General features: G+C 51.1%; 1 protein-coding gene across 1 annotated transcript in view; it reads left to right on the top strand.

The window, feature by feature from the left end:
• Nucleotides 1-23,698, top strand: part of AMFR (autocrine motility factor receptor) — a 1,604,297-nt gene that overhangs the window by 1,298,861 nt on the left and 281,738 nt on the right. Inside the window, exon 11 of the mRNA XM_069640231.1 lies at nt 10,024-10,158. Coding sequence (XP_069496332.1) covers nt 10,024-10,158 — 135 coding nt within the window. The remainder of the gene's footprint in view (nt 1-10,023; nt 10,159-23,698) is intronic.

Here is a 23,698-nt window from a genome sequence, read left to right as displayed (position 1 = left end):
CAGGATGTCTTTTACTTCTGCCACTAATTCTATTTCTATTTTACGCCTCCGTTTTCCCCTATGCTCCTGTATTGAGATAAGTGCCCCTCTGGGGGTCGCTTTAAATGCATTCCCAAACTACATATAGACCCCTTTCCCCCCCCCCCCCCCCAGGTTGGAATCAAAAAGTGTGGGAACAACTCTAGGGAAATCAAGCTCTAATGTCAAAGGAGCATGATCTGAAATGGTAATTCTGTGTGTATCTGTTTGTGTCACCTTTCCTATCAGCCGAACTGAAGCCCAAAAATAATCTATCCTAGAAAAGGATTTGTGAACGTGGGAGTAATATGTATATGCCCTGTCCTCGCTCTTTAGGTTGTGCCAAATGTCTTAAGTGTCATCTGATCGAATTTCTGTCTACGAGCTAAGGAAGGCAAGGGGCGGGGATACGCGTTATTGGAACTTCTATCTCGTATAGGATCCCATGCAATATTTAGATTCTCCATCAGTATCGTTTCACCATGAACAAACGGTTCCAAATTAGATAATGCTTTCTTCAGAAGCCCTCTTGACCAGTGTTGGGGGCATATAGTGACGCCAAAGTTGGGGTTATCGATACGATCTGCGCTAAAATAAACAGGTTAGCGGCCCTCCTTGTCGGCTTGTCTTCATAATGGAAACCTGCATATTGGTATTAAAGGCAATAAGTACCCCCTATGTCTTCCCTTTTCTGTTAGCCTGCCTTATTATCGGGTATTGCCTTAGTTTCAACTTATAGCGATCCTTATATCTAATGTCTGTCTCCTGTAAGGCTATAAAATCAGGCTGGTGTTTACTTAATAACTGTTCCAATTTCATCCTCTTGATGGGGGTATTAAGCCCACGTATATCAAGTGTCAAACAGCGGAAAGTATAGCCTATCTACAAAACTGCTACATTGGAGATCCGATTTGAAGGTCTTCTTCCTAACCCTCTGTCTCCAATCCTGTGTACTAAACCCCCCCCCCCCAAAAAACTTTCCCCCCATATTCCCAATTATTCATCCCCTTCCCCTCCCCAACCGTTCCCCAACAACTTTGCCTTCTCTCTGGTGTAGACTATCCATGCTACTCTCTCCTCGGATTCCGTCCTCGGAGAGGGCTTACCTCTTAACCCAGGGAGAAAAGGCATGGTATACTAAAACCCTCTTTATTTGTCCTAAAGAAATTCCAAGATGAGCGTCCGCTGCACCCCATATTCTTACATAATATCATTCATGCCAAAGCTAGTCAATCGAGAATTAAACCTTCATGATACTGGGGGTTTCTCTGCCAGAGTGGGGCCTTTTCGAGGTCTTGTCCTGATCCGTTGCACTGTCGTCCATTCCCACTGTCGTGGTCCTTGAGGGGCGAAAACTGTCCCAGCGCTCTAGCCCGGCTAATGCTCCTGGTCTAGTCTCAAGACTCAGGCACCCTCCTCCTTAGTCGTAACTCAGTGCTTTTTACCCTCCCAACTGAATAAAAGGCCAAACGGGAAGGTTCATCTATGTGTTATCTTCTTGCATTGTAAGTATTGCAGGATTTCACGCAATTCCCTTTGCTTTTGTAGTGTCATTGGGGAGAGAGCCTGGTACAGCTGGATTTCATTCCCATTAAGTGTGATTTGAGCCGCTTTTCTGTCTTCCCTAAGAATGTGTGCTTTCCGGGGGTAGCATGCTAGTGCCACAAGTGTGTCTCTGGGACGGGCACCTGGACCTTGCCTTTTTGGACCAACTCTGTGAATCCTGTCCTTGGGAATTTTTTCCTCTGCCTCCATATTCAACAAGTCTTTGAAGACTCCGTAGTTTCTTCTCTTAGGGCTGCGTCGTTCACCGATTCTGGAACATTTTGTATATGTATATTAGATCTCCTCAATCTATTCTCTAGGTCTTCACATTGCTGCTCCACGTTCTATGTTGTCCTTGCCAATTGTTCAAGAAGCACATCTGATTTTGTGGATTACTGGGCCAAGTCTTGCAGTGCCTTCTCATTACTGTCTGTTTTTTCCTCCAGAGAGGCAATATCCTTGCGTATATCTGATAGGGCGGATTTAAATGCTGTAGTAAAGGTGTCAAATTGTATTTGCAAGGAAGCTGCAAGTTTGTCCTGGAAACGCCTCTTAACATCTTCTTTTGAGGCCGCCATCTTAATGTCTGCGCTATCTTTTTGGGCCTTATTCGGGTCTCTCATGTGATCTTGGTCTTTTTTTGCCGCCCTCTGACCTAAGCCAGCAACTTCTTATCGGGTTCTCTTTAGGGGTGGATGAGAGCGTGGAAAAGCTCTTTTCTTTTCTCCCTGGGTGCTGACATTGACCGAAGAGACCCCTAGAACTTCCCTGCTGCCAAATAGAGGTTCAATATTTCCCTCTATTTCACACTCCCTGTAACATTCTGGTTATTCAGGAGAAATCCTACATGAATACTAAGGCAATCAGGTTTCCTGGTGTTGAGTATTTGGGATTCCCCACTCACTTGCAGCTTACCATCTTGAAATCCGGTTTTCTTCACTCTGAAGAAGTTATTAATATTAATTGGATCTCAGTCGCGTATTTACCAGGGCTTTCCTAGATGTGTTGCAAGGTCTACCTTAGTTAGGTTGTTCCTAAACAAGGGAGCCAGCTGACCTCCAGCCGTCCAGTGTGCCTTTACAGTGAGAGTTCTGAGGCGCTTATAATCTCCTCAAGATCGAGATTATTTCTTTTCCGGTCCTCGTTCATCACCTGTCTCAGGAGTTCTGCCAAAGCACGAGTTGCTCATATGGGTCTTTTTTTAAACACGAGGCAGCAACAGCGTGTCTCCTACAGCATCCAGATCCCAACGGGGAAGGTCCTCTCGTTCTAATCCCAAGTCGCCTGTTTGCAAGAAAGAGGTTGCAGCAGATTATTCTAAGCAATGTCCTGTATGGCCCCAGTAGGGTCTGCCAATCGCAGTGGGGGGGGGATTTATCTTTTGCCCAACAGTGAGTTATGCAGATTGGGATGCACTCACCTTGTATACAGAATGAGGCCACTCCCCTTTTCCACTGGGGGTGGCAGGTCACACTGGTACTTCAGTGCTGTGCCATGCGATGGCCGTTGTCCCTCCTTGCTGCATCGCCGCCACAGATCTCTTCAGGCTCCCTTTTCGATCCAGGACTCTCCCCCACTGCAACTGAGGTGCCGAGCTTATCTCCTTACAGCTTTGTCCGCTCTCTGTAGGTCCGGATTCTGTCCTTCCAACAGTCCAAGTGTACCACGCACAATTACGCGAGTCCCAACCCACCAGAGCTGCATATCGGTCTCTCTCCGGCAACGTTATGGATCCGCTTTGCGCTATCCACTCACATCAAGTGTGCAGATCTATCACCATGCATTTATGGTTTGCTGTGCAGATTGCAGTTTATAATTGGGGCACAGAGCTCAGTTAGCCACCTCCTCAATGCTAAGCGGCCATCTTGGAATCCATTAGTTTACGTTATCCTTTCAAGCCTCAATAGTTTGCATGTCATATGGTGCTGGTTTGGTGAGGCTTTCACAACGATCCCAATATTGTATGTTTTGTGTTTTTTACTGCACTTTGTTATTCCAAGTCAGTGAGTTTCATGGGTTTATTCATTTTATCTTAGTGCTAGTTGCAGATATTCTTCTACATTTTGCATCTTCAGTTACTAGTAAGGTGTGTGCTGGGGTTTTCCTCTGTTTCTTCTAAGTGTACCTCTTTTGGGTAAGTCTTATCAAAATTACTTTGCCCTTACTAGGGCTGGTTTCTTTCCGGATGGCAGCGGTGCACTTGTTGCAGCAACAATGATGACAAACTGAATAAATCCATGAGACTCACTGGCTTGGAATAACACAAAGTGCAGCAAAAAAATGCAAAATATTCAATATTGGGATCATTGTGAATGCTTGGCCAACCAGCACCATACAATATGAAAAATATAAAGGCTTAAGGTTGATAAAAGGACATATCCAGACCTGATTGATAGTTATTGATTTTGGACTTTGAACCTCAGTTGCTCAGACTAGAATGCACATCTATGTATGGAAATTGTATGCATAAATAGATGAAAAGTTAATTTTACTGGATAAATGTATTGTGTAAATATTGTACAGGATTACACAAAATTGAGTCACACGAACGACATTGTAACATACACTTCCTTACTGTAACTTTGCCTTGAGATAGCTTGGGTAAGGGCGAAACAATTGCACGTGCCTCCAAATGGAGTATGTTGGCACCTTGTAAACAGTTGAACTGTGTACTTTGATCAAATTTGTGCTATGCCACTGACTTGTAGGCCACCTTTGCAGGCTGCGTTGCTTTCTGCAAGATCATCTCTTTCGCACACTCCTTCGCGGGGGGGGGGGTTTGATCACACTGGCCACCGCACACACAGAAGATGTTGAGGATGAGCAGAGGGCCTGCACGACTCCCATCATGCATGGTTAGCCAGATTGTGCAGGAGCCATTCAAGCTGCTGATTGATGAACAGCAAACAACTATAAACCATATTCCTGCAGTAATACAGAGGTCAGGGCAAGCAGAAAACCAATCAGAAGTTGGTCTCACAAATTGATCAAGGAGAATGTCTGCCCCAAGACTGGACAATTGATAACTTGTGTTTGTTTACCTACACTAAAGAATTTTCGCTGGAAAGTAGGTTTTTCATAACAATTGCTTTTTGCTACATGAGTTGCAAAGTAAAGCATAATACTAGTTTAAATGTATTTATTGTATCTGTCTTGGAAGGTTTAAATGCTATTCATGCAGTCTAGATAGTAATAATCTTGGAGGTGCATTGTATGTTAATATACTCGTACGTCCCGTCCCCTTTCCTCCATAATGTATGGGTGTCCCTTCCAAGGGATGGGAGACGGACCCTTTTTTACCAGAAAAAACCTTCTTCCCCCTTTAATTTTAGAGGCGTGCAGGGGCACGGCCCAGGGGGCATGCGTTGCCCTGACTTCACCCTCCGGTGTCAAACCCGAGTCCCCTTTTCCGCGTCGACGGGAACCGGCCGAATTCACCAGCGCTCCTGGGTTTGGCTTCGGGCCGAGGCCTGAGGAGCAGGGTAGGCCTCGTGATCCACCTGCAAGAGTCTTGGACGAGGCCGGGCCCAGGTGGCTGGGCAGCACGTCGCAGGCACGTGGCAGGCAGCTCGACAAAATGGCCACCACTCCAGAAAGGGGCACCCGTCTGACGCCATTCCACGAATTCGGCGAAGAACGAGTGTCAAGGTGGGACTGACTTCAACCAGGTACGTGGCCTACAGTCTAACCTTCATTTGCGCAGGGCAACTTTCCTTTGAGTCCATATGGACAGTGTATGCAGCGGCTCCAGCAGCCCCCTGCTATCCCGTCGGTACCCCCTGCCACCTCTTTGGCCAGTGAGGAGGTGCTCTTCGAGAAGTTTCTCGGCCTCATGAGGTCTCCTCAGATGGGGGTTATCATCAAAGATGTAGTCGGGGAAGTCCTCCCCGCCATACTAATGGCACCACAGACACCTCCATCGAGCCCCCAGGCCCCGGTGCAGTAGCCTCATCCGGCTCCACATCCAACTCTGCAACCTCCGCCTCCTCCTCAGCTGCCGGCTGCGGTCCCTGCACCCCAGTCTCCGGCACCATCTACTCCGCCTCCTCCACAAGATCATCCAAATCCACAGGAAATGGACGAGGAGGAGGATCCGGACACGCCATCCTCAGCCTGGGCCTTCCATGAAAGTCTTGCTGGCCTGGCAGAGTACATGGGCCTTCCCCAACCCGAGGTCGAACAGCCGGCAGAGGGAGTTCTGGCTGAAGTCCTCACGAGATGCCCTTCTGCCAACACAGGGATTCCACCACTGCAAACCGATGTAGTCTCCTTGGCCAAGAAGGGTTGGCTCGAGCCCCACTCGGCCCAGCCGGTCAACCGACGCCTGGATGCCAAGTACAGGCAGGTGGAGGGGGATACACTCTTGCTCTCGACCCATCCTCAGCCACACTCCTCAGTGATCCCTGCGGTATCACTATACTCCAAGCCTCCGTCGGCCTCCTCCTCTGTGGCACTGCTAGGCAAAGAGGAGAAGATCTTGGAGGTGTACGGCAAGAAGATCTACTCCAACGCCTCCTTGCACCTGCGTCAGGCCAACGCAGGTGCCATGCTGGCTGCTGCCAACCAACGGTTATGGTGGGAAATTGCAGACTTCCTCCCGGAACTCCCCACCCAATGCCAATCACGCTTTAAGGCGGGGCTAGCGGAAGCCAAGCTCGTGGCGCATGACCTCATGGAATCCACAGTGGTTCATATCGATAACTCAGGCCGTGCCATCTGCATTGCCACGGACATGAGGAGAACAGCCTGGCTCCGGGCAACGAAATTCAACCTTGATGTCCAGGAGCGCATTCTAGATCTATAGTTTGAGGTGGGGGGTCCTCTTCCACTCCTCTACAGACGAAAAGCTGGACAAGAAGAACCTCTCACAAACGGCGAAGTCTTTATCCATTCTTACAAAGACCACACCCAAGTCGTACACCGAATCGCAGCAGCGCTCGGAAAAGGGTCGTACATAACGGAGTGTTCCGCGGCTTCCAGGAACGCAGATCCAGGCAGCAGGACCGCTCGCTGTCTCAGAACCGGCGCTAACAGAAAGGGGTGGGGGTTAAGGGCTTTTTCCAGTCCCCCCTCCTCAGCGTCAGCCTCCAAGGGAAAGAAGGCATGACACGCCCCTTCGGGGCCACGTGTCTCCGGTGGGGGCAGGCTTGCTCTCCATGTACAATTCTGGCGCCAGAATTTCGCAGACCCCTGGATCCTCAGTAGTATCCACAGGGTACCACCTTCCTATCCCAGCCTCTCCTCCCCTCCCACAGGTTGGGACAGCAACTCTTTTGGCGGAGATCCGGTTGCTCGTAAAGAGCCAAGCCGTGGAGGAAGTCCCAGCCTCCCAGCGAGGCTGTGACTTCTACTTGAAGATTTTTGACATTCAGAAGAAGAACCAGGTGTGCCTGAGAGTTTTGCTCTAACTTTCTACCCTCAACCTCTCCCTACCCCTGCAAAAATTCAAGATGGTTACGCCAGCTTTTATAGCAGAGACATTGGACAAGGGAGACTGGATGTGCTCCCTGGACCTGAAGGATGCGTACCTACACGTCCCAATTTGGCAGCACCATCCTTCTTTCCTACGGTTCAGGATCATGGGCTCCCATTTCCAATACAAAGTCCTTCCATTTGGCCTCAACTCGGCCCCCATGGTCTTTACCAGACTCATGAACACTGTGGCGGCCCTCCTCAGAGCGCAGGGCCTCCACATCTACCCATACCTCGACGACAGACTTGTCAGGGCTACAACTCCGGAAGCGGTTCGCCACTCTTCCCATGCCCTTATGAACACACTGCACGACCTGGGCTTCTCGCTCAACCTCAAGAAGTCACAGCTGCACCCTACGCAGACTATGACATTCCTGGGACTCATTTGGGACACGTGCTCCGAGAGGGATTTCCCGTCGGAAGACAAAATCTCGGCCATCAAGAGGGCCACCGCCCACTTACTCAGACGAGAAGGGACCTCTGCATGGTGGTACCAACATCTCCTGGGTCTACTGGCAACAGTCCTGTTAGCCGCGCCGCACAGGAGACTGAGGATGAGAAGGATTCAGCGGCACTTCGCGGCTTCATGGAATCGGGAGCGGGGCTCGCAATCCGAGACGATCAACGTTCCTCCATCTCTCCACCCGGACCTAACTTGGTGGTCCATGGACTGCAACCTACGGATGGGCAAGCCCTTTTGGCCGCCCTCTCCGCAGTCCACCATCACCACAGACTCCTCGCTCGAAGGCTGCGGAGCCACCCTGGACGATCTCTCGGTCCACGGCATCTGGACTCGACAGGAGCAGGAATACCACATCAATTGGCTGGAGCTGAACGCCATCTGGCTAGCTCTCAGAGCATTCCTACCACTTCTCAGGGGAAAGGTTGTCCTCATCCAGACAGACAACTCGACCAGCATGTATTACGTCAACAAGCAGGGAGACACCAGATCCCCCTCCTCTGTGCAAGCTGTTGATCAGCATGTGGGAATGGGCACTGGAAAACGACATTTACCTCTCAGCGGTCCACCTCCCGGGGGAATCCAACCTGGAGGCGGACAGGCTCAGCAGGCTTGGAGCGGACAATTACGAGTGGCAGCTAAACAACCTAGTTATTCGGGAGATGTTCAACAGGTGGGGTCATCCCCAAGTGGATCTCTTTGCCACCTGGCATAACAAGAAGTGTCCCCAGTTCGCATCCTGGCAGTGTCAGGGCCCAGACTCTCTGGGCGACGTATTTCACCTCCAGTGGACCGGCATGAAAGCCTACGCCTTTCCGCCTACTCCCCTGAGCCACAGGGTAATTTGCAAGATCAGGGAGTCTCACCGACTCGTCATCATTCTGACAGCTCCATGGTGGCCGGCCAGGCCATGGTTTTCGGAACTACTCGGCCTCTCAGAGGTGCCCCCGATACACCTTCCGGGAGGGGCCCAGCACATCTTCTGGCACAGCAGGGGGTTAGAATCATCCACCCCGCGCCAGGGAAACTAGCCCTCACAGCGTGGTACCTGAGCAGGTAACGCTTCGGCACCCTAGCCTCTCACAGGCCAATGTGGAGATCATACAAGGCGCCAGGAGCAAAGCCACCAGGGCTCAGTACAAAAGCAAATGGACCAGGCTCTGCCACTGGGCAGACTCAAAGGCAATCGACCCCTTGGCCTGCAATGTGGACGAGGTGCTTTCCTTTTCGGCGCACCTCGCTAATTCGGGAGTACAGGTGGACACCTGCCGCACATACCTTGCAGCCATTGGGGCTTACAGGAACTCGGGAGGAAGGCATTTTTTCCTCCTCCAACCCTATTGTCAAACATCTGACTGGTCTTGCTAGGCTCTACCCTTCCGTCCAGAGACCACACCCGGTGTGGGACCTTAACAAAGTCTTGGGCGCCCTGGCGCACAAGCCATTCGAGCCAATGGCATCCGTGGACATTAGGCTGGTGACCATCAAGACGGCCTTATTAGTCGGTCTTTCCTCGGCACGCAGAGTCAACGAGGTCCAGGGCGCTGGTTGCCTCTGAACTATATACCACCTTTCACAAGGACAAGGTAGTCATGCGGACGCATCTGGCATTTCTGCCTAAGGTTTCATCTGCTTTTCACTTGAAAGAAGAAATAGTTATTCCTACGTTCTTTCACGATCCCAAGGATGAAGCACAGAGCGTGCTGCACTGCCTGGATGTCAGGCGTGCCCTAAGATTCTACTTCGACAGGACCAAGGGCTTCCGCAAGTCGGATGCTCTGTTTATCACTTTCGGAGGCTCGAGGCCAGGCTATCAGGCCTCTAAGGCCTCCATTTCCCAATGGATGGTCTCTGCCATCAAGGAAGCGTACGAGGGCCAGCACAAGCCGCTCCCGGCCAACATGCATGCCCACACAGTCAGGGCCAAGACAACGGCCATCGCATTCCAGAGCCATCTCCTTTGGCAAGTCATAAGCAGGGCGGCCACTTGGGCCTCTCCCTCGGCTTTCTGCAAGCATTATTATTTGGATGCCGGCTCTAGATCTGATGCCGATTTCGGCAGGCGGTTCTCGGGAACCTATTTGGTTAAGGAGGGTCTCCACCTTGGAGCTACAATCAGTTGTAAATGCCCATACAGTATGGAGGAAAGGGGACGGGACAATAGAGTAATTATAAGTTACTCAGCGTAGTGACTAACGTACTCTTAGTCCATAGTCCCCGTTCCTCCATACGTCCAACCAACCTCCCCCCTAATAATACTGGTGTCATTAGGCAATGTTAAATCTATTGTCGACGCGTCAATGGGGACTGAGGTGTGGCGCCGGAGGGCGTAGTCAGTGCAGCGCATTTTCCCTGTGCCGCGGCCCTGCTCGCCACTAAAGTTAAAGAGGAAGCAGGTTTTTTTCTGGAGAAAAAGGTTCCGTCTCCAGTCCCTTGGAAGGGACGCCCATACAGTATGGAGAAAAGGGGACTATAGACTAGGAGTATGTTAGTCACTACGGTTAGTAACTTATAATTTCTCATTTCAGGCACATCAGATTCAAGAGATGTTCCCTCAAGTTCCTTATCATTTAGTTCTGCAAGATCTGCAGCTGACCCGTTCTGTGGAAATAACAACAGACAACATTTTGGAGGGTCGCATTCAAGTACCTTTCCCGACACAGGTTTGTTATAGTCTGTTCAATAGTTTACTTGAATATTTGTATTTATTGGTTTATATAGCGCTTTACACCAAAGCGCTGCACAATTGAACAACTTAATAAATGAAACATAAACAATATAACGGTAGAAGCAAATTACAATATGAATCAGTCAACAAAACAGTAAGAAGAGCAATTAACTGGAGGGAACAGGGAGAATAGTGGAGTAGGACTGGGTGGGGGGGAGGGGTGAGGAGGAGGAGGAGGAGGAGGGGGGTAAGGGGGAAAAGGTGAGAGTGGAGGTAGGGTAGGGGAGGGGGATAATCAAGGGGAAAGATGAAGGAGGGATGGGAGGCAGGTAGGGGAAGGGGTTTCAAGGAGGAGAATGGAGGAGGAGAGATTTAAGGGAGGTGCGGAATGAGGAGAAGGTGGGGGTAGAGTGGATTGCAAGAGGTTGGGAATTCCAGTGAAGGGGGGCTAGGAGTTAGGAGTGGAAACGGGAGGGGGCACAAGGGGACGGAGGTACAGTGAGAAGGAAATGGTCAACAGAACGATGGGAACGGGAGGGAGAGTAGAAAGAGAGGAGGGAGGAGAGATAAGGGGGAGCAAGACCATGGAGAGATTTGAAGACACGGCAGAGAAAGGGAAATTTAAGTTGGGAATGAAATGGAAGCCAGCCAAGGGAAGAGAGGGAAGTAGAGATGGAGTCACGGGAGGTAAGGAGACAGAGGGTACGAACAGGAGAATGGTAGATAGATTTGAGGGGGGCGAGATGAGAAGTAGGTAGTCCAAAGAATAAGGAAGAGCAGTAGAAGAGGCGGGAGAAGATAAGGGAGGAGATTAAAAGTTTGGTAGCATGGAAGGTGAGAGAGGGACAGACTTTGCGAAAATTGAAGAGGTGGTAGCGACAGGCACGAGAAGTGAGAGAGAGATGGTGGGAGAAAGAGAGAGAGGAGTCAAAGTGAATGCCTACGTTACGAGCATGGAGAGAGATAGGGAGATTAGAGGGAGGAAAGTGAAGGAAAGGCAGAGGAGAGGGAGGGAGAACAGAGTTGGAGGGAAAGAATAAGACTTCAGTCTTGTCAGTGTTAAGGTAGAGAAAGCGGGAAGACAGCCAGTTCTTTATGGCAGTAAGGCAGGAAGAAAGTTTTAGGTGGAGGTCAGTTGAGAAGGAGGAGAAAGAAAGGAAGAGTTGAGTGTTGTCAGCATAGAAATGGTGGGACATGCCAAACAAGGAGATAACGGGGGCAAGGAGGGAGGTCTATAGAGAGAAGAGGAAAGGTCCAAGCACCGAACCTTGAGGTACGCCCTGTTCTAGAGGTTGGGTTGGAGAGGACCGGCCACCCCAGGAAACAGTAAAAGAGCGGGAAGAGAGGTCTGAGGATAGCCAGTTAAGAACAGAGCCTTTGACCCCAAAGGAAGAAAGAGTGTGGAATAGAAGGGGATGATCAACAGTGTCGAAGGCAGCAGAAAGGTCAAGGAGAATAAGGATAGAGGATTGCTTAGAGTGTCGAGCAGAGAGGAGGGAGTTAAGGATATAGGTGAGAGCAGTTTCAGAAGAGTGTTTAGGACGGAAGCCAGATTGGTAGGGGGGTAGGAGAGAGAGGTTGGTGACAAAGGATGAGAGCTGAGAGAGTAGGCGAGGCGCTCGAGAAGCTTAGAGAGGAATGGAAGAAGAGAGATGGGCTGGAATTTAGAGGTGAGAAGGGGATCAGCAGAAGGTTTCTTCAAAATAGGGATGATCGTGGCATGCTTAAAAGCAGAGGGAAAGGTGGCTGAGGAAAGAGATGTTGAAGAAGGAAGTAAAGTAGGGAATAAGAAGAGGGTAGGTCTTAGGGATAAGAAGGAATGGGAGAGGATTGGTTGGGGCGGACATGGGATGGGATTTGGAGAGGAGGGTAGAGACTTCAGAAGGGGAGATAGGTGAGAAGTAGGACATGCAGGATGAGGGGGTGGGGGAGAAGAGGGGAAATCCATGGAGCAGTTGATTATTTGCCGAAGGGTAAGAATCTTGGAGAAGAAGCTGGCGAAGTCAGAGGGAGAAAGTGTAGAAGAGGAGGAGGGATCAGGGGTGGTAGGGGAGAGAAGTCGAGAGAGAGTTTGGAAGATACCGCGAGGCTGGGAGGCTTGGGAGTGGAGAAGGTTAGAGTAGTAGGAGTGTTTAGCCGAGGCAAGACAAGAGTCGAAGAGTGTGGTAAGAGAAATAGGAGGTTTGGTTGGAAAGCGAGAAGCGAGGGAGTTTTGAGAGTCTCTCCAGACGTCGGAGAAGGCGCCGCATAAAGAGGAGTTGAGGAGTGAGCCAAGGTTGAGAGGGTTTCCGGGTTGGGCAGAAGAGAGAAAGGGGGTAGAGTTGATCAAGGGAAGAGGAAATAGAAGAGGAAAGAGAGGATAGAGCATCATTGGCTGACAATAAAGAGAAGTCTTGGAGAGAAGAAGAGCAAGTGTCAATAAAGAGGGAAGGATCAAAGTTGCAAAAGTCACGCCGTGAGAAGATGGGAGGAGAGGGCCTAGTAGAAGAGGAATGTTAGGCAGAAACCTGTGCAGTTCCCTTAGGGACCACTGCAAAAGATTTAAGACTACAGGTGGTTGGCAGTAAACCCAATTGGTAGCAGTTTGTACCACCCAGATTTACCTGGTAGCTGTGGCTGAGCAGTCAGACTTCTCTCAAGATGTGTTAGGCAGTATATAGAGTATACACGATAGGTACAGAGATACAGTAAGAGATACAGTAGTACAAGCAAACACTGACCACAGCTTTGGTGTAAAAGTACATAATTATTTATTTAGAAATACACTTGTAAATTACACTAGCACAAAAAGAGGTAAGTCAATTCAACACACAGTCACTATTATATAGATACAACCCTGATTACTTATTAAACAAGTCTTAATGAGAAACACCACTTATTTTCAGACAGAGGTGAGCGCTTAACATAAGATGGCACTCTAATAAGTTCTTTAAAAAGGGAGGGAAAAAGGCAGAGTTATGAAAGCACACAAATCTCAAGACTTTTCAAAGAACCATAGTGAGGCAGGTTAGGCAAAGTCTACTGGAGAGCAAGGAAGTTCAAATGCCAGGCCCACTCTTGGAGAGAGCAAGCGAAATGTGTCCAGGATCACACAGTGGGGTTATGCCCAAAGAGTCTTTATAAATAGTTCACAAAAGATTGAGATCAAGTCAGGAAAAGTTAGTTAACAGGCCCCAGGCTAACCCAAGTTAGAAAGTCGAGGATTTACTGTCACCACGAACGATCTGTCGCAGGTGAAGCCAGGCGGGGCACAGTTCCTGAAAATGGGAAGAACGCCAGTTGTTCCTGGCACCGGGTGCAAGTCGGTGTTTCGTCCAGAGGAAGAGGAGGTCTCGACGTGGAGGAAAGCTGAAGGTTGTTGCACTGCCAGGGAAGAAACCAGCCGCAGAGTTTCCCGGTTACAAGGTACCACCCTTTTCTTCCTGGTAGTGGTAAACAGTGGTATTCCGGTTGCCGGGGTGCTTGGCACGGGTAAGGCGGCCACGAGATGGTCCAGGAAGGCGAAAAGACGGGCAAACTGGTTATCCCCACCAGTCAAAGGAAGAAGACACTCCGGCCTGGAGATCTCCTCTGTCGTCGGGAAAAGTGGTGAGACGGTTCAGCAGGGCTCCACCGGTGGTGTCATTGTTGCAGGTCGGCTCGGCTTCTCCCTCCTTGGATTCTTTAGGTCCAGTGGCGACTTTTGAAGTTCCAGTCCCCAAAGCCCTGCTTTTATGCAGAAAACCCCCATTCATTCAGCCTAGCTGTCACTCAAACATGCTAAGTGGTGAGCCGGGCGGCTCACCACTTGGGCCAATCACACCAGAGTGCGACTTGAGTTGGCAAGGCAACTCAGTCCAGGGTGCCTAATCCCCCTCCCACACCCCCTGTGGTACCCAGACAGAGTGGAACCACTTTTGGAGGCTTCTGTGGAGAAGCCTGCCAAAAAGTGGAACAAAGGGCTCGACTTGGGTTGGAGTCACAGAAGCGAACACAAACGCCATTTTGGAACCAAGTTTCGGCAAAAAATACCAACCGGTGAATTTATATTAATTTAATAAACCGGCGGTATGTTCGAGGCTATTTTAAAAAGTGGTAGCCTCGAACAATGGGAAAATCCCATAGGAATATATTCGCGATCGAATATAAAAAGTAGTATCCACTGCCACCAGCCAAAACTCGGTCGGGGGGAACTGGACAGTGCCCCCTCGAACAACAGACCCCGGGGCAATCGGATTGCCCCGACCAGTACGTCCACAATATGATGGTTTGTACTGGTTCTGTTCACAATTTGAGACTAGTAAAGCCAATGGTGACTTTACATGCCCTGGGAGACAGTAGTCAGTCCCAGGGTATGGAGTCTATGTTTGGGGGTCGCTACGACACCCCTGGGTTACCGCACGGAGGGTGCTGTGTAACCCACATATCAAAACACATGTAGCCCTATGGGGTAAAGGACCCCATAGCCCATAAAACACATACAAATTCAAAGGAACACCTCAAATCATGTCTAAGAGTGGGAGGAAAAGAGTCTCACTCTTAGCAGGAGAAAAAATAAACCCCAAAAATCCAGGAAAGCTGCTGGGGGACTCGCTAGGTTTGGGAAATTAGCCTTTACAGAGAATTCTCCCTAACAAGGAATGTGGGAGGGGAGAAAGGGAGAAGGAGAGTAAGGCATGATCGAAGAGATAGACAGGAAGAGTAGAGACTGAGGAAGAGGGGTAGGAAGAATTGAAGATGAGGTCAAGAGTGGAGCCAGAGGAATGAGGGGGGAAGAAGGAAGGGGGAAAAGGAGGTAGGAGTCAAGGATGGAGAAGAGGGATGAGGAATGAGGGGCAGAAGGGAGGTGAAGATTAAAGTCGCCAAGTACAGTTAGAGGAGAGGGGGAGGGAGAGATGAGCGAGAGGAGGTGATCAAGATCTTCATAGAAGGAAGAAAGAGGGCCAGGGGGTCTATAGATGATTAGAAAGGAAATGGGGTGAGGAGAGGGGAAAGATTTGTAAAGAAATTCAAAGGAAGGGAAAGAAGGAAGAGATGGTGAGGAGGTAGAGGAAAGGTATTTGGGGTGGTAGAGGAGGCCACTACCTCCGCCACGGCCAGTAGCGCGAGAGATATGAGAGAAGGAGGACGAGGAGGTAGTTAGGGAAGTGGGGACAGAAGTGTTATGGGGGGGGATCCAGTTTTCAGTTAGACTTAGGAAATGAAGGTTGAGACGAAAGAATATGTCGAACTGCTGCAGTCTTGTTGCCGATGGATCTGGCGTTCCAGAGCGCCATGTTCATGAGGCTGGAATGATGAGTGTTGGGGGGGGGGGTGTAAAAAAGATTAGGATGGTGAGAGAGGGTAGGTGTGTAACAGGAGGAGTGGGGGAGGGGGTTGAAGAGGGGACTGGGCATGAGGAGGGAAAAAGTAGGAGGGAGAGGGGAAGGTGGGGTGAGTGAGAGGGGGGAGAGAGGGTGGTGAAAAAGAGATTTGGCAGATCGTATAACAGAGGAATCAGTGATACGTGGAGCTATGAAGGTCCATTGCTGTTGGGACTTGTGATGGCGAGAACAGGGACCAGTGTAGCAGCTTTTAGTAGAGTCAGCACTGGTGTAGGAGAGGGGAGGCTCAGATTGGTACTCAGCTTGCTACTCAGTATGGTACTAAGTTTGGTAGATAGCAAGCAGGGAGTCAGGGTACGCAAGATCAGAAGCAGGCAGCGAGAAGTGTATGGGAACAGGTTGGGAAGGAAGTTGGGAGATGTTCAGCTGCAGACTGTATGAGAGGTGGCAGGAGACATGGTGCACTAGAACAGGGGCTGGCTAAGAAGAGTGGTAGGGACCAAGCTAGGAATGAGGCGGGGAATGCTCAGTTGCAGAGCCTGACGGGTGGGTAGGAGGCAGGCAGGGAGTTGGTAGTGTTGGTTGTGCCCAAAGCTGAGAAGGAGGTGGGAAGAGTCTCAGCTGAGGAGAGAGAGGTAAGTGGCAGGAAAGGGTAGGGCAAGAGCTGGAGCAGTTTGCGTATGCCAGGTTAAACCCAGTGGGGAGTGGGGGGGTTGGAAGTTTGGTAGCAGGGACTGTGTTGTAGGGTGAAAGGCAGGAGCGGGGGGAGGGGGCTGGGTCCGGGGCTGTGACCGTGGTATTGGAAGAACACGCTTAGATGAGGAAGGGGGGAGAGGACTAGCAGCAGGGGCTGAGCAGTAGGAGGTAAGCAAGTGTGATACTTGCTGGGTATGAATTGAAGGGGAAGCATGGGAGGGTCTAGTAGGAGGGACTGTGTGGTTGGAGGAGGTCCAGTGGTTGTCACGTTCCAGGACTGGATGGCAGAGAGGGTAGACAGGCTTCCCAAGTAGTCAGGAGACTATGGAGAAAATGGGCAGCTGGGCAGGAGGCGGCTGTACCGAGGAAACTGGGATCCTCCAACGTGTGGCCCACAGAGGATCTGACGTGTCCAATGGTTGTCGCAGGCAGTAGGCAAGAACGGTCCAGGTGCAGAATGTAGCGGCTCCTGCCGCTGTCAGGTGGGAGCCCTCAGCAGTCACGTCTGGCACAGGGTGCGGGAGCAGGGCCTCACACTAGAACAAGATGGCAGCCCTGGGTGGCAGAGGCGGGCCAGAAGACACTGCAGGTGGAACACCGCTGCAGCTGGAAGCTCTGGACCCGGAGCGCAGGTATAGTTTTGCAGTTTTTTTGTATAGTTTTGCAGAATAGTTTTGATTGTTGAGATATTGTCTATTAGATAATATTTTGATTTTCTCTCCACAGAATACTCTCTTCTGGCTTCACTGAGTATTGATTCTATTAAAGACACGGATGCAAGCATTATGCTTCACTTCTTTTTATTAGCTACTCTCCAGCAACCCTTTAAAACATTTAACTTTTTTTTTTTAAATGTACAAATCAGTAACAATCTGCAGGGAAAACAAGAAAACTGAAAAAGAGAACTACTATCCCCCATCATTCCTTTCCTTCTGGTAGGACAGGATCATGGCACTCGGTACTATATCCATAGCTCTCCATTACTGCCGTTGCGATGGCCGATACAGGCTTGAAATAGAAAGTCTTAAATGTGGAGTCACTAGACCAATCCGCAGCTCTCATGATAACTTGCAATGATACGCCTGCCGCAAAAGCTTTGGATGCCATGGCTCCCCGGACAGAATGTGCCCCGAAAATTGACACATCAATCCCTGCTAGGGCCATTACTTCTCTCACCCACCGCGCTATGGTGGCTGGCGCCACGGCTTGAAAAGGCTTCCTGCGTACAATCAAAAGCTGTGCAGCCTGACTACCGCAGTAGCAGGTTTGTACTGCTTAATGCATTGTGCCACGCATAACTTGGCGTTATGGAGAAAGTATGGGTAAGAGATTACTGTGCAATTGCTCTTGGTACACCGTGCAATATTGAACGCGATCCCTCTGGGTAGAATACCTTCCCGTCTACCTCTCGGGCCCTCACGTCTGACACGGGTCTGCAAGAGACTAAGCATAACAAGGTGGCAAACGTGCCACCGACAAACTCGTTATGCGGCCACTGATTGGATATCCGGAGCACCACATTGATGTCCCACAAACAGGAATATTTCAGTAAAGGCGGCTTGCTAACTTTTACCCCTTTGATCAACCTAACCACTGCTGGATCCTCGCCTACAGGTGTGCCTTCCACTAGCTCGTGCCCCGCCTAAATGGCAGATATAACAGATAAAACTATACTATCTCTGATGCCCACAAGAATGCATCTCTGGCTCCCCTGCCTTGCGCCAATGTTAATGATACCTATGCTGACTCTAATAATGTTTCGAGGGGATTGGGTCCTCCGACGTATTCCATATCTATGACCGTAATCACCATAGCTGTGCTGCTTTGGAAAATCTTTCTGCGTCCTGCGTTGATGACGTCGATACGCTGTCCTCGCGGGCCTCCGTCGAGCCGACGTCACCGGATGTTATAAGTAGGACGCATGACACCCGTAGCCTCAGTTGTAGTTTTTTCCGCAAACGTGTTCGCTTCGGAGAATTCGGCGCGCCTCGGTTCTACTGAATCCTGTTCTTTCGGTTCTTCGAACCTGTTTGTTTGTGTATTGAAATGATGTCTTCGGCTTCTTCCACCCTGCGGTCGGGTTTTAAGAAGTGTTGGGTGTGTGGGTCCAAGATATTGTTGACGGACACACACGACGCTTGCCTCTGGTGCCTCAGGGAGGACCACGATACGGATGACTGTGTCGACTGCCAGTTGCTTACATCGAAAGCCTTGCGGGACCGTAAGAAGAAGCTGTTGATGGGTAAGGTGGCCAAGCCCCGGAAGTCGCGATCCACTGGACTTGCGACGGACAATTCGAAGGGCGACTCTCTGCATCGTCGTCGTGAGTCCGGGGGGTCTCGGTCCAGGAGTCGGTCTCGCCATTCCTCTGCCTCTTTGAGGCACTCACGGAAGCGCCGTCACAGGTCGCCTTCCCTGTCCTCATCCGAGGACTCTGCCCGTCGGCGGGTTGCTTGTCCCAACAAGCATTCCACTCCTGAGGAATGGGATTCCTTCCGAAAGGAGATGACGATTTTTGAATCGCAGGGCTCTGTCCGTCTGCGCCGTCGAGGGACGCCAGCCGTGACCGTGCTAGAGACACCGCTCGTACGCCTTCGGGCTCGAGTGGTCGTCGCGACCACCGGGCGCCTTCGAGGTCCTGGTCGGACAAGGATGGTCGCTCTAGACATGCCCGTTCCAGGTCCCAGTCCTCGACGCCCTCGAGACCGCGAGAGCCTGTGAAGTCTTCGAGGAAGACATCGACGCCTGCGGTGCCAGCATCGTCGAGGGACTCTCCCGAGGCTCCTCCTCTGAGGAAGTCGTCGACGCCATCAGCGCCCAGGCTGTCGAAGGACACGCTCGGGGCTCCTCCCTCGAGGCCTGTGTCGACGCAGTCGAAGTTGTCGGCGCCTCGCTCAACGTCGACGCTGATTCCGTCGACGCCCTCAACGCCTTTCCAGGCTGCTTTGTCCGTGGTACCCTGTGGCACGGTGGAACCCCCCAAAAAGGCTCTGGCCAAGGCTAGGAATGTCTTTGTCCCTTTTTCTGTGCCCTCTTAACGACCTCTGGCTTTTATTTCTGAGGGGGATGAGGGATCTGAGGATGGTTTGGTGCCTGAGGAGGTGCCTGACGAGATTTTGTCTGGTCACAGCCAGATTGAAGACCTGCGTCAGTCACTGCACGACGCCAGTGGTCTGGACACACCTCTCCGGAGGTGGAGTTCTGTCGGCCTGAGCCTGGTACCCATGCCGAGCCCTTGTACCGGCGCCTTATGTCGAGGGTCACGGAATACTTGAGGTGGTCTGCGCCACCTGTAGATTTTTTGCAGGAGGACCTGACGGACATCCTCGACCAAGGTCTTCCAACTGACCCGGTACTGCCATTCCATATGGCTTTGCAAAGAAGGGTGGCTGCAGCTTGGACTGCTCCGGAGAGTCTCCCATCAGTGAGCAAGTCTTGACCGTGAAAATACCGTCCAGCCAGTAGTGACCCCTGCTACTTGACCACACATCCCACTCCGGAGAGTTTGGTGGTGCAGGCCGGCCACGGCCCCAGCAAAGCAGGCGTTGTACCCTACCATCCCTCCTCATAGGGACGACAAGCGTTTTGATGGCTGGGGCGAAGAAAGTGTTTTCTTCAGGGGGTATGGCTTTACAGGCAGTCAACTCCGTGTGTGCCTTGTCACGTTTCACGCACAATCTGTGGAACTGTATTTCCTTGGCGGCTGAACATATTCCCGAAGGGGAGGAACGGGATGGTTTTCTTGCTATTGTACAGGATGGCAAGGATGCCATGTGAGACCGTTCAGTCGGGTTTGGACATGGCAGACTGTGTCAGCCGGTCCATGGCAGTGAGCATCGTAATACGCAGGTTTGCGTGGTTGCGGTAGTCGGGGTTTGCTCCTGATGTGCAGGCCCGGCTCCTCAACATGCCCTTTGATGGTGAACATCTTTTTTTTGGCAGCAAGGTTGATGAGAGCCTTGAGAGGTTGCAGACCTCCAAAGCTGCAGCGAAGTCGTTGAGCGCTGCGGTTCGTCAACCTCTGCCTTCTCGTCCTAGGGGACAGCAATGGAGGGGAGGTTCCTTTCGATATTACTCATCCTTTAGTAAATCGAGAGGTGCTGCAAGTCCAAGGGGCCACCGTAGGAGTGCCAGAGGTAGAAAACAGGGTACTCGAGGTGCCAAGGCCGCTTGGGCAGTTGCCTCTTTGCCCTCGGGCACTGCCGCAGCCGCTTCACCTCAGTCATGGGGCCATGTCCCATGGTTCGCCGGTTGGGGGAAGGCTGGCGAGTATCTTGTAGAGTGGTGTGCCATTACTTCAGATTTGTGGGTTCTGGAGATCATAGCCCACGGCTACTGTCTTCCTTTCCGGCAGAGGCCTCACGACAATCCACCAGGGAACCTCTCTTTGAAGAGTCCGGATCCGCTCCTTGCGCAGGAAATTCAATCCCTGCTGGAGGAAGGTGCCATAGAATTGGTGCCTGTAGCAGAGAGGAACAAGGGATGGTATCCCCTTATTTTTTGATTTCGAAGATAGATGGGGATTGAGACCAATCATGGACTTGCGCGGTTTGAACAAGCTCCACAGGAAGGACAAGTTCAAGGTGGTTACGCTTTCTCAAGTCCTCCAGGCCCTTCAACATCAGGACTGGATGGTGTCTCTCGCCCTCAAGGACGCTTATTTTCATGTGCCGATCCATCCAAAGCACAAGAAGTACCTGAGGTTCGCGGTTGGCGACTCACACTTCCAGTTTTGGGTCCTGCCGTTCGGATTGACCTCAGCCCCGGGGGTATTCACCAAGCTCATGGTGGTGGTGGCAGCGTATCTCAGGAAAGGGGGGATTCACGTCTACCCCTACCTGAACGATTGGTTGATCAGGGCACGCTCTCCCGAGCAAATCCTGGATCATCTGTCGGTCACCTGCCACTCCCTTCACAGGCTGGGCTTCTCCCTCAACTTAAAGAAGTCCCATTTGACGCCAACCCAGCGGCTCCAGTACATCGGAGCAGTGCACGACACTTCCTTGGGGCAGTGTTTTCCTCCCCAGGTGAGGGCTCATCACATTCAGCAGATAGTGCACAAGTTTCAACATGCCCAGAGTCTCCCGTCGTTTAAGTTTTTGAGGTTACTCGGCCTCATGGCATCCTGCATTCTTCTGGTGCCGGAGGCCAGGTTGCGGATGAGATCTCTGCAGTGGACCCTCAAGATGCAGTGGTCGCAGTCCTCCGGCAGGATGTCGGACCCCGTTCAGGTGCCGCCCTCGGTCGCCCAGGACATTGTGGTGGGCCGTCGAAGGCAATCTGATGAAGGGGGCTCCATTTTGGCTACCCTGGCCGGAGGTGACAATCGTGACGGACGCATCCCTCAAGGGATGGGGAGCTCATGCCAACGAGTTGACAGTCAGCGGTTGTTGATCTCCATCGGAGTCCAGACTCCATATCAATCTGTTGGAGCTGCGGGCCGTCAGGCTTGCCCTGAAGGCTTTTTTGCCGACTGTGCGAGGAAGGAATGTCCTGATTCATAAGGACAACACAGTGGCCATGCACTACCTCAACAAAAGGGGGGTGCAGGGTCACTTCCTCTGTGCAGGGAGGCGGTGCAGCTCTGGTTCTGGGCCATCCAGCAGGAAGTTTCGATCTCGGCAGTTCATCTGGCCGGAGACGAAAACGAGATGGTGGACGCTCTGAGCAGGCAGAGCGTGATCCCTCACGAGTGGGAGCTGGCTCAGGAGATTCTCTTGGAGATCTTTGCCCTTTTGGGGGAACCCCTCAGGTGGATCTCTTCGCCTCCAGTGTCAACCGGAAGTGCGAAAGGTTCTGCTCGCGGGAATTTTCTCCAAAAGGAGCCTTAGGAGACGCGTTCGTGGTGGAGTGGTCATTCCCGCTGCTGTCAGAGTTTCCTCCAGTCCCCGTCATCCCGCAAGTACTGCAGAGGTTACGGAGGTTCGGTTCCCGGATGATCCTCATTGCTCCTGATTGGGCTTGGAGGACGTGGTACCCGGACCTTCTCGACTTGTCCATCTGCCCTCCACGTTGTCTTCCCTACCGAGACGACCTGCTCTCACGGGAGGGGCGTCAGGTTCTCAATCCAGAGGTCAGATCCCTCAACCTTCACGCTTGGCTTCTGAAAGGTTGAGGTATAATGATTGGGACCTCCCTGAAGACGTGATGGAGGTGTTGCTTTCGGCCAGACGGCCGGCAACAAAGTCCTTGTACCGTTGCCGTTGGAGAAAGTTCTGCAACGGGTGCAGGGTTAAGAATGTGGATCCTTTTTCATGTGACATTCCTGTAGTTCTGTCTTTTTGCTTTTGTTGGCCCACAGGGGCAGGGGCCTGCAAGTGGGTGCTGGTAAAGGTTACCTGGCGGCGCTGTCTATATTTAAGCGCTTATCTGAGGAGTGTTCTTATTTTAAAATTCCTTTAATTTCTCAGTTTCTCAAAGGACTCACTAATGTGTTTCCGCCAGTGCCTTTCCAGGTGCCTGGTTGGGATTTGAACCTTGTTCTAAAATTCCTTATGGGTGCTCCGTTTGAGCCTTTACACTCTTGTCCTTTGAGGCTGTTAACCCTTAAAACTGTGTTTTTAGTTGCGGTCACTTCCGCTCGCAGAGTGAGTGAGTTGCAGGCACTTTCAGTTAAGCCACCCTTCATTGTGTTTTATAAGGACAGGGTTGTCCTTCGAGTTCGTCCTTCCTTTCTTCCGAAGGTGGTGTCGGAATTTCATTTGAGCCAGGTGGTTATTCTTCTGGCATTTTATCCTCCTCCACATCCTGGTAAGGAAGAGGGAGAAGCTCCATAGTTTGGATCGTAGGAGAGCTTTAAGTTTCTACATTTCTCGCATGTCCCGGGTCAGAGTGGACGATCAGCTCTTTATTGGTTGCGCTGGAAGGCGTTTGGGACAAGCTGTGACTAAGCAGACTTTGTCTAGATGGATTATCTTGGCAATTTCTGAATGTTACCGCTTGGTGGGTAAAGACCCTCCGGAAGGCTTACGGGCCCATTCCACTAGGGGTATGGCTGCCTCTACTGCCCTGCAGAGGGGTGTTCCTATTCGTAACATCTGTGATGCAGCCACTTGGGCTTCGGTCCATACTTTTGTAAGTCACTACTCCCTCGATTCTATCCATCGGCAGGATCTGGCCTTTGGCAAGGCGGTCCTTTACTGTGCAATTTGATTGGGCATTCTAAATTTCTATATTCTAAATTCTTTTCCCTCCTCCATACGTTAGTACTGCTTTGGGAGTCTGTCATAGATATGGAATACGTTGGAGGACCCAATCCCCTCGAAGAACAAGTTACTCTCTTACCTGGTAACGTTCTTTCGATGGGATGGTCCGACGAGGTATTCCATATTGCTCCCTCCCTACCTGCCCCGCTACAGAATTTCTTATGCGATTGCAGCTTACGTTTCCGCAAGGCTTTCTGTGTTCATACTGGCAGTGGTTTGGCGCCACACGTTCTGGGGAAAAAAACTACAACTGAGGCTACTGGCGGCGTCCTACTTATAACATCTGGTGACGTCGGCTCGACGGAGGCCCTCGAGGATAGCGTATCGACGC

This window comes from Ambystoma mexicanum, chromosome 1q, assembly GCF_040938575.1.
Source record: "Ambystoma mexicanum isolate Mex_15411 chromosome 1q, UKY_AmexF1_1, whole genome shotgun sequence".
In the NCBI taxonomy this organism is placed as follows: Eukaryota; Metazoa; Chordata; class Amphibia; order Caudata; family Ambystomatidae; genus Ambystoma; species Ambystoma mexicanum.
Note: the sequence above shows the minus strand (reverse complement) of the source record. Positions and strands in the feature narration are given on the sequence as shown.